A 12,090-nucleotide genomic window follows, 5' to 3' on the forward strand; every position below is an offset into this window, starting at 1 on the left:
AATCAACGCGACGTGTCCTATTGGCCCGCCGAGGCAGGCGTGCCCGTCGGCAGTATTTGTGTAAGAAGATCCGGGGAGAAGGGAGCATGCAAACTGCATTAGTCGAGACATTATGGGTTGTCATGTTCCTCAGAAACGAATGCCTCGATCACATGTCGGTGGCTTTCTTTCCCCTTTCCTGTCTCAGCTTTGCTATCGGGAATATTTCGTGGGCGTGAACCGTGGCACAAAGTTAGTTTTCTGTTCTTTTCCTCGATATTTTTTTCCTGATTTAGAACGCTTTATAAGGACGGTGTCAGATAGCAAAGACTTCACAGACATCATTTTCGTTTGTTTGTTTGTTTGTTTGTTTGTTTGTTTCAGGAGGTGTTGGCAGTGTGTGTCTGTGTTAGTGTTTGTGTCTGTGTCTGATGTGTCAAGTCCGTTATCTCCAGTCACTGATTGAAAGTTGTCCATGTATAGACAAAGACAGAATCTGATGAAAGCATTTATGCATTGGTACTTTCTCCTCATGAAAACATATTAAAACCTTTTATCATTAGTCACTTTCTATACTCACTGCATAATTTACCCTGGTTTTGACCTTTCTGTGCTGGGCCAACTGGCCAAAAAAACAAAACAAAACAAAACAAAACAAAACCAAAAACACAAATCTCCACAGCAATGAAAACGCTGTTCAGTGTCACTGGCACAGAAAGGCTTAAAAGGATTATCTTCTGTAATGATTAGTGATGAAAACTTTATGAAGAAGTTACCCCTTGCAGCGCACTTTACCGGCGCCTCGATACGTCACACCCGACTGTATACGAGGACGGCTACATCTGACAGATAACCGTTTCCCTGCGTCGCGCTACACTCCCAATGTCAAAGCTAATTTCGTTCTCGGCAGCGCGACGCAGTGACACAATTGCGTGATCGGGATATTACTTCGCCCCCCATCATTTCACCCTCCAAAGGAGCTGCGCTCCTCCTTTCCATATTTTAGTTTTAATCATCATTAAGTGCGAGTGCCTCTATTTCGCGGGACGGCACGGCGAACAGATTGCTTAGTCCGGAGTCAGCCGGCCTTGGCCGAGTCCTACGATGGTATTCTTGTTTAGAATTCTCATGATTATTTTCGCTGAACTCTGCGGGACCTCCTTTCTTTCTTTCTTTCTTTCTTTCTTTCTTTCTTTCTTTCTTTCTTTCTTTCTTTCTTTCTTTCTGTTTTTTAAACGCGAATCTCCCCGTACGGTAATCGGTGGAGATCAGTGATGAAATCAGAGTTTTGTTCAATAATTAACTTCTGGTGTTTTGATTTGTCGTTTAGTTCCCCTCAGTTGATTTTCACCCTGAGTTGGGAAATAGAATTAAACAGGTTCGCCTGTCTGTTACTGTCCGATAAACAACTGTCATCATAATCATGGTCCCCTTGACCCTGAGCTTGTGGACTTTCAAGGAATCTGTCCTAGTTCGAGGACATATCCCGCTGGGACTTACCAGCTGTCCAGTGAACTAGATATCTTTATCAAAGGATAGTTATTACGGCATATATAGGCGGCGCCTTTATACTTTCCAAAGTCGATTTAAGACTCGATACCGATAAAATATCGTTTGCACTTGGTGATTTGCCAATAGTAGTCATATACCAACCTATATGACAATGAATACCGGTATGCCTCATCCATGGCGATGAAAGATTGAGAGTCGTTATCAATGTGTTTATTTTGCTTTATCTTCATAGTCGACGATAACGTTTTGAAGAGCCAAAAACTTGTCTACCAATGAAAATGTTGCTTGTCAGATATATTTCAAGACCTTCTTCTTGGACTTTATTTCAGTGAATATAATCATATAGATTTTCATTTTTAATTTCATTCTAGTTCTGCAACTTTTTCAATAATGATATTAAGATTTTGGCATACTTATAAATATATTCTAGAATTTCCTTTTCCTTTACAAACAGTCATTGAATCGTTTAGATATTGCATATAGTACAACATTGTATTTCTCCTTCATAACAAAAGCTGAAAACTGTTGCAGGGGCATTCACAATAGACTAATATGGTGCGGTTCTTGATGAGATAACAGCCCTTTCCTCATAACAATACAACTAATAAAGGTTCTCTATGATTTACACATCACAAGGAAGGGAAAATTTACAAGTGCGGGGCGGGTGGGGGGGGGGGAGCTTTCGAATGAAGTGGTTTTATTGTTTTATTACCAACATGATAATTTGATAATTGAAGTGATTATACTTAAAATGATGATGAATTACCATGACAATTCGTTCCTGTTGTTTCTAAGATTATTTTTCAAGACCGGTCAACATGCATGATGGAGACAACGGAAATTGCCGTCATTTATGATTATGCGCTACCTGACGTATTTCTTTAATATGGTCTATTTTCATCTAGAGTGTATGAGTAAGAAATAATTTTCGATACGATGATATCGAAAAGAAACCAAACAAATAGAAAAAGTTAGAATGACAGCGACTAACTTTCTCATGAGTTGAGATTTGGGACAAAAACACCTGCGTAGTCGTAGCCAGTAGAGGAAAGATTTTTTTTTTTTTTTTTTTTTTTTTTTTTTAATGTGACCTTTCGGTGGTACCCACACCACATACAAGACTTTGGGGCTGAGTTGTTTTCACTTTTAATCTCGAGGTGACAATGATCGTAACTCTGCTATCAATAACTTGATTCTCAATTTACAATATTTGATTGATGGTAGTTACAATACGCTGAGTAGCAATCAATAAGACTAGTGACTTGAGAACTGCCTGCATGCTACAACGACAAACAATATGTCATTACGTCATTACGACAATCCTACTTCATATACCCACAATTATTTGTACAGAATATCATAAAAACGCATAAACTATACATGTATTATACGCATGGCTACATACGCACATATGCACATGCACACATACATACATACATACATACATACATACAAACATACGTACATACATATAATACATTCACACATACATACATACACTGTAACCATGGATATACACACTCACGTGCACAAATAAGTCCATAGCATGCATCCGTAAATCATCTACAAACAAGCAGACATGATTATACCATCTTACAGACAAGAAAAACAGACCGACCAAAACGCACACACAAACAAGCTGGAGACCCCACAGAGACAACGTCAAATGCCACAGGAGCGAGCGTGGACTAAAATGATCGGGAACGGCGACCACGATGAAAGAAGAAGAGAAAAAAAAGAAGAAGAAAAATCACCCTTCTAGAATGAGAAAAATTTCAAATGCTAATAGGGCGTGAGTTTGAACTTATTTGCTCGGGCGACCCCCCTCCATCTAAAGTGTCGCTGGGCAAGCTGTCCCGTCCCGCTCTCTCCGAGGCAACCCGATATTTCTGGGATCTCCCTAATCTAGTTTCGCAGTTTTGTAAATAGCGGGTGGAATTTGAAGAAAGACATTTACGACGAACTCACGAAACACAAGATCTTAATTAGAAAAATTGCATATAGATAAAATCTCAAAGAAGAGCCGAGGTAAACAAGAAAAACGAATACGATTAGATATATGCGTATATTGTAAATGTATATAAATGTATCTATCTATCTATATATATATATATATATATATATATATATATATATATATATATATATATATATATATATATATAATTGTTAATACACGTATGGTTACTAGAATCTAGATATCGTAAATATTCAGATGGTGAACCATGTGTGTTTGAATAAAGACAAGTATAATAGTAATAGGCCATCATGGTAATGATATAGCACATAAGCGCCAATTACCATCTGTTTACAGCCAGGCATACAGTTATAAAGGGATACAGACCGCCAATGTTCTATTTTGCAGGTGGGACGGAGGGAGGGAGGGGGTGTCGGGTTAAGTCTTGCCATAGACCGCTATGAGCGGAGGCCGGTGAGATCGAATGAGGCAGATGTTCTCTAAACGACGACAGAACGTCCATCTTTTTTCAACGCCTGTCGGATTTAGGAATCACTCTTATACCTCCTCCCTCCCCCTTCTCTTTTCTCTCCCCCTCTTTCTGTCACTCTATGTCTCTCTCTCTCTCTCTCTCTCTCTCTCTCTCTCTCTCTCTCTCTCTCTATATATATATATATATATATATATATATATATATATATATCCCTTTCTCACCTACCAAACTGAAATCATTGCACTTGATTGACACCTTGCCCTACAACGACGTGAATAAGCACCGAGTTGATCAGTGTTGTAGTAGTCGACATTATGACAAAAGAAATTATGGGCATACAATGTCGTACTCGAGCAGGATTCGAACCTACGACCTCCTGATCTCCGGACAGGTAGACCACCGAGTTTCCGCCCGACTCTTTAAGGATTAGAACAAGCACAGGCTGGTGAAGGGGGAGGGGGGGGGGGTAGGAAGACAGAAACACGACCGGTAAGAATACGCACGCAGCTAGCAACATGTCTAGGAGTGATCACGTGTCGAATGAAGTCGGCGGATCAAAAGTTGGGCACCGTTATCGTGCCGTTCACCGTCAGGGGCTGTATCTCAGTACGAGACGTTCCATAGATTGAAAGTGACATCTATGACGACCAGGTGATTGCCATCCTAGTCACTTTCCCCATCTCACACAGTATTGAGAGGAATATCATCTACGCATTAAGACGAGTAACCGAATCGGAGCTGGTAGATGAGACTTAATTTGCTAAAAATGGCCAAATTTCCGGTGCAATGACTTTTTAAGATAAAGTTATGAGGTTTACATTCAAGAATGTGCAATTGATAGAGTTTACGGTAAAAAGATCCCATTTGCCATGAGAGACTTCAGGGAAGTCTGGCTATTGTTAAAGTAGAAGAAAAGAGAAAGAGAAAGAAAGGAGGAGGAGGAGGAGGAGAAGGAGAGAGAAAGAATTAAACAGAAGACATCTCTAAATACCCACGCTGAACAGCAATAACAGGCTTCAGCTCGACCGGCTGATCAAGGCAAAATGTCTGTTCATCAATAAATTATTATTTGAACCTTAGTGAAGATGTACCAGTGAAATCTAAAAAAAAAAAATAAAAATAAAATTCCTTCAAAGATGAGCAAACGAAAGATCGCTTGCTCAGAAGCCCCAGTCTTAACCCCACTTAGCATTTTCGCTCCACACTAGGGATGCACATTATTATTATCATTATTATTATTATTATCATTATTATTATTATTATTATTATTATTATTATTATTATTATTATTATTATTATTATTATTATTATTATTATTATTATTATCATCATTTTTCTGTCAAATACTGATGATATTCTTTTTTTTTTCTCGAAGAATCGTAGCACCAGGTGTCATATTTCAATAATCTCAAATTCTGGTGAATGAGAAATAATTGGTAATGACGAAACTATTTTGTGTCTGTACTTTTCTATAAATCTATTTCGTTCGTTTCTCCAAAAATAAAAGGATTACGACAAACATTTTTTTTAATCATCATCGCCCACTTAATGGAACTTGATCTTTATCTTGTTTTAGTTCTTTATATCTTTGGACCAGATAATGCTCGGTAAATGCATTGAATATTCATATACTTTAATGATCATATTTGTTGATATGATATGGATTTATCGTACTGATGACATACACTTATTTCAGTAGGTGGGTGACCGACAGATGGAGACAGAGACCAGAAGAGACAGGGAGAGAGAAAAAGAGAGAGAAAGATATATGTATAGAGAGAGAGAGGGGGGGGGGAGAAGGAAAATTGCATAGAGTACTCGGGCATCTTTGACACACTTTACTTCATAGCAAGACTGTGAGCCAATAAGAACAAGGAAAAAACTACTCGAAGCTTCGATTAGTGAACTGTTCTGCCTGGCCTCTTTCGTAATTTTCCTTTCGTGAATGAGAAAATCTGAGCTTCATTCAAACTATCAAGATGGTGGTGCCTAATAATCCATCGCAAGCCACATCTGAATGAGGTGTTTTATAGCTCCAGTAAGTTTTCTTCCTTGTTGCGATGAAGATAAATGGACGGTTTTGATTTTATCATCCGTGTTTGCGTGGGCATCTGTCAAAGCCCACTCAACCAACCATGTTCAACTATCCATTAGCTGATATTCGTATGTGATAAGGTAATGCTGCAAAATGCATCACCTCTCTCTTACCCTTCAGCCTCCCCCCCCCCCCCCCCCCCCTTATAGTTCACTTCAAGAAGTAGTACTCAAGAAGAGTTCACATTTCATCCCGGAAACAACGCTTCTTATGAAACGAGGAGCTTTTCAAAGTACAGCCTCTGTTTTCTTTTGTTTTTCTTTTCTCTAAAGAGTGCTGCATTTTAATCTAATTTCCCCCGTCTTGCGCAGCTAGAATTGAACTGGCTCAAGGACACGGTAGAACAGCCGCACCCTCCCTCCCTCCCTCCCTCTCTCTCTCTCTTCGTGGTAAGCGACGCGCTTCGAGATATTAGAAACACGTACCTGAGTTTGATTGTTACCCTTATCCAGGGTAATTGAAAACATTCAAACTGTTCCCGTAGCGGCAAATTAATCAACTGCTTGTTGCACAGAGAAACTCAGAAACAAATCCGAGGGGGAATAATGACAAATCTTTTAAGGACTGTGCGATTGTAGCAGTATCTTACAGAAAGCCAGAAACACTTGAGAATGCCGAGTCTTTTGATCTATTTCGCTTTTTTTTTTACAAGTTAAGCACTACTTGCATCAACCCATAATAGTTTTAATCTAAAGTACATTTTGTTGTTGCTTTCTTCTGTTTTACTCTGTTTATTTCCCTTTGGCTCGTCACAGTTTCTCGAAAGCTTTTAAGACTATCAGCGAGGTTGGTAAAAATGCCAATTTAAAAAGTGGGCGGAGCTAAGACTGCGTTATAGATAATGCCGCTAACCGCAATGTCAGTATAAGTTTGATCATCCCTTTAACCTACATCTCAGTCTCTCTCTCTCCCCCTCTCTCACTATCTATCTATATATATATATATATATATATATATATATATATATATATATATATATATATATATATATATATATATAGAAAGGGCTCGACATTTAACGGTGGCCCGGGACCACTACAATTTGGTGTCGGGCACCAGCTTTGTCTTTTGAAGGCCCGATCGGGCAACTAAGATCTAGAACGGGTGTGTGTGTGTGTGTGAATGTGTGTGTGTGTGTGTGTGTGTGTGTGTGTTATAAAGGTATAGATATATAGGCCCTATTATTATCTATATGTATATACATATACATATATATATATATATATTTATATGTATATATATATATATATATATATATATATATATATATGTATATATATATATATATGTATATATATATGTGTGTCAGTATAAGTTTGATCATCCCTTTAACCTACATCTCAGTCTCTCTCTCTCCCCCTCTCTCACTATCTATCTATATATATCTATATATATCTATATATATATATATATATATTTATATGTATATATATATATATATGTATATATATATATATATATATATATATATATATATATATATATATATATATATATATATATATGTGTGTGTGTGTGTGTAGGTGTGTGTGCATTGTTCAGATATCGGTAGATAGATAGAAAGAATGAAAGATAGATGGATGGATGGATGGATAGAAGGATGGATAGGGAGAGAAGGAGAGAGAGAGGGGGGAAGTGGTAGAGAGAGAGAGGGGAAGAGGGAGTTTGCCTTAGATTAAATCAATTACTGAATATGCTAGCGATCATCGGTTACCGCGAGGTGTCCCCGTAGCTGCAGAGAATGTCTGCTTCAAATTCGCCGAAGCCCACCTGGGTCACTGGTCATAAAGGACTGCCCTAAGGAACTCACCCGCCAATAAACACCATCAATGTTTAACGTGGAAGACCTTTGATCAAAATTCGCAACCGAACATTTTTTTCTTCTTTTTTTCTTTTTCTCAACTCCTCATGAGTCTTAATATTAACCTTTAAAGACAACTACCGCCACTGAGAAATACAGTTACATGTGTAGGTGCAATACGTCTGCGTTATGTAGGATTAAAAGTTTTTTGTGTTCTGTTTTTTTTTTTTTCGGCACTAAAGTAACGAGTCTCTATACCTGTGTAAGAATCAGATTACGTTGGACATACAAGCTCAATATGTTGATTTTTGTTAATATCTATGTTCGACTTGCCATGTGTTTCGCATTTTCCCATATCCACATTCAGAGCCAGTGCATTTATGACTTAATTTCATCACAGCTGGAATGAACATTCGTGGATCTTTTGTTGGTTTAATCGCCTGTAAAGTTTAATCATTGATATTACTCTCCACTTTGGATGGAGATTGTTCTGGATAAAATCTTATGTATTTACCTTTCTTTGTTTTCTTTGATGTTCTTATTGCATTCACCATTGAGAGGTGGTCGTCTTCAGTGCAAAAAAAAAAATGGAATAAACTATTTGCATGATAATACAGTGAAATGTCCATTCAAGAACAAATAAAAAGGGATTTTTTCGGTGGGTTTTGACATCTGACCTTTCAGGACTGAAGTTTATTTTTCTATTACAGTTTACACCTAAAAATACATTTCAAACATAACCCATTCGATTTGGATGGATTATGAGAACCTGTAATATCAATTATACACAAAGATAATGCCACAGAGAGGTATTAGCTTGTCAAAGAATATCTGGCAGGAAATTTTGTCACATCTTTTCTTCTGTTGTCACTGATTTTGTTCAGCTTTAGGAAACAAACCCATGTTGATGCTCAAATGCAATATGCTTTGAGTGAAGATGATTCACTTTGGACGTATGACTTGTTTTTTTTTTTTCTCTAAATGATGCCAGTGTTGATTTTCTTTGAAAAAAACAACAACAACAAGTGAAATCGATTATTCAGATTCAGACTCGTTTAGTAGTTAGATTAACGTCGAAAAGTGTTTGGTTACAGTATCAACCTCATAGTCGAAACATGAAAATGATTGTTTGCTATTATCTCACATGACGAAGGGATATTCCAATCTGCGTTTAAGCTTGTCATGGCTGGGAATATTGAGATCTCCGTTCCACATTTAATATCAATTTAATGTTGTTATTCCAATTTTTAAGAGCTTATACTACCAGGCAAACTTGAATACCAAAACTAATATCTGCAAATTATCACGGCCAATTTGTTGCCACAGCAGTCTTTCCTGGGTTTCTTCATACGATTTTTTTTGAACTCTTCGGTTTATCCGACAAATCATTCCTTTAAGATTTGAGAATTATTGCCTCCTGATCCTTTGAAGTCAGCAAAACAAATTCTACCTGCCCTATATCCCTCAGTTGCTCTCAGAAGAAAACATTCCCTCTCTCTATAATCACCAAACCCCCTTGCTTCTGATGACAACGCGATATTTCTATAATCGCTCCCGGTGAGCGTTTCAGGAGGGAATGTGAAACAATATCGCGTGCAAATCACACCCGGCAAAAAAAAGAAAGAAAAGAAAAATCACCGCATCATATCAGTTATGTTCTCGAAGGACGCGACAAACAGATAGATACAAGAGGGATTGATGGCTCAGGGGGTAAAAGCAGAAGAGAAGCAGCAATCTGTGAGAATAACTGATGATCCTATCGACTGATTAATGATTGGCCCTGTTCTTTTCTTGCAGATAATTCTGGCGAAGAGTCATCGTCGGGACGTTGAGTGTGAGTTGGATTTTTCCCTCTCGAAATCATCTCGAGAGGGAGAGGGAGACAGAGAATCGCCGCATCTTCACTGGAGGTGCGCGTAATGAACGCACATGCGCAGAATCCCGGAGTAGCGCCACTGGACGAATAGCAACGTTGACGTTCGCGTCTGCCTCCGGAATATAATGCCATTGTGAAATCCCGCGTAAAGCATTCAGCACTTTAACTTCAGCGGGCATCAACGAGCTCTTCGTGCTTAACCCTCATCCTGTGACGATCGCCCTGTACGGGGATTGGGGAGGAAAAGCGGGAGGCAATCAGACCGTTGGCGACTCGTTTTCATTTTCTTGTCAGAGGTGGGCAGGGCAGTATCGCCCTCTTTGGATTGGCCAAAGCGACTTCGCTGATCCAAACTAATTCCTGGACGCCACCGCGGATTGGAGAAAATTTGATACTATTGATCGGCGTTTGCGTCATTAATACGTCATATGTCATCAAGCCCTTGGTGATGTATCATCCGTCTCGTCTGTAATGTGCCTTGAGCAATCCCGGGATCACGTTTGTCTAAATCATTTATCAACACGAAGAGGACCTATGCGGTGGTCGTCGGGAAATATTTGGGAGAGAGGTCCAAATTGACACCGCTCATCGCCGGAGATGCCCTAATTTGTATGCAGGGGAATTATTAACAACAAAAACAACAACAACAACAAAACAACAACAACAACGGGAAATAAATAAGAATTGTACTGCTGGTTCGGTACCTCTTGAATAAAAACATAGTATAATTACATTTGATATCGTATACCTGTCGCGCAAGTTTTCAAACGACATACAACAGTTGAAGGATTAATCCCGAATCGTTATCAAAAATCGTGCCGTGATCATTTGAAATCGCTGAAAAAGAGTCGTACTAAAACTGGGGAGATAATTACAAAGGAAAAACAATGACGAACTTCAGCGCCGTCACGGCCGGCGTCGAAACCACGGTGTGGGACAACGGCAGCAACACAAATCGTCCCAGTCAACCACCGGGCGGCGTTAACGTGTATCTCCTGATCGTCTGCTACGCCATTATCTTCTTCCTGGCCGTCGTCGGCAACATCCTCGTCATCGTGACGCTGGCTCAAAACAAGCGTATGCGCACTGTGACCAACATCTTTCTCCTCAGCTTGTCCGTCAGCGACCTCCTGTTCGCCATCCTCTGCATGCCCTTCACCCTGGTCGGCAATATTCTCCAGAGGTTCATCTTTGGGGCGGGCCTCTGTAAGATCATGCCTTACTTCCAAGGTAAGTCTGCATGGTGCTGTGGTACGGTGGTTTTGCTTCCTGGACTTGGGTCTTAGGCACCGAGTTCAAATCCGTCCTAAGTGCTCACTTCCATGAACTAAATTAAAATATCATGTACTCATGTAAGCGTTATGTATATTGCTCTCTTTATATGGAAATAAAGTCATTTGAATTGAATTTGAACTAGATGTTTTACCACCGATCTTCTCAACCGTGCCAATCAGAAGTAGCTATGGGCACTTTAAGCCCGGGGGTATGGTAATTGGCAGAGTCACTCTGGAAAAGTGGAAACTGAAAAGGCTACTCTGGATGAATAAGACCATAATTATCATTATTGTTATAATCATAATCATATAGCTTGTCATGTGTGTGCACCAGCGCATGTGGTATAGCATTAATGACTAAACAAAGCAGCACCAACAAAATATCTAACAATAAGTACATAAACCACTTCGAATTCCTTGTTTCCGCACACCTGTCCAGAATTGACGCTCTGACTGTCAGTAGATAGTTCACTTCCCAAGCTTGTCCGGGATTTTATTTGACCGGGGAATATCATAATTCAGACTGGGAATCGAAATAATGTGCACGCGCTTTCTGTATGATTGGATTATTTTATGGAGCGGCCGTTGTCTGTCCATGCCCCTGTGTTTATCACTTGTTGGTGTGGAGATGTAAGAAACTTCATGGTAACGTTCCCCCCCCCCCTAAAAAAGAAGCAAATCAAACACTTTAACCCCCACCCCCCCCCCCCCCCCCCAAAAAAAAAAATGAACATTTGAACGCTTCTGGTTGAATTTTGTCTCGATGGTGCACAAAAACGGTACATCATAAACATTCCTTTCTAATATTTAGAAAATTGTCTCCTTGCCGATATAAAATTATGCCTCCTTTAACATCCGATGCTGGAAATTAAATACGCCGCGTCAATTCGAAACCCCGTTTTGCCAGGGCGAGTGTGTGGGGAAAGTATACACAGATATAATAATGGGTATGTGTTTCCAGTGTCTGGTTGGGTCTTGCGCCCCCTGGCGTACAGTGGCACGTGTCTGTGCGTGGGCGCCAGTTTGGGTTGCATTGCGCGTTCAAAAGGGCTGTGGCTATATGTGACATGGAGGATACGTGGGCACTTACTATTTTCCTTCTT

General features: G+C 39.5%; 1 protein-coding gene across 1 annotated transcript in view; it reads left to right on the plus strand.

Moving 5' to 3' along the window:
* The first annotated feature begins 10,600 nt into the window (after positions 1–10,600).
* LOC140235129 (cholecystokinin receptor type A-like) overlaps positions 10,601–12,090 on the plus strand; it is a 29,154-nt gene continuing 27,664 nt past the window's right edge. Inside the window, exon 1 of the mRNA XM_072315168.1 lies at positions 10,601–10,943. Coding sequence (XP_072171269.1) covers positions 10,601–10,943 — 343 coding nt within the window. The remainder of the gene's footprint in view (positions 10,944–12,090) is intronic.

The sequence above is a fragment of the Diadema setosum genome, chromosome 11 (assembly GCF_964275005.1).
Source record: "Diadema setosum chromosome 11, eeDiaSeto1, whole genome shotgun sequence".
Taxonomy (NCBI): domain Eukaryota; kingdom Metazoa; phylum Echinodermata; class Echinoidea; order Diadematoida; family Diadematidae; genus Diadema; species Diadema setosum.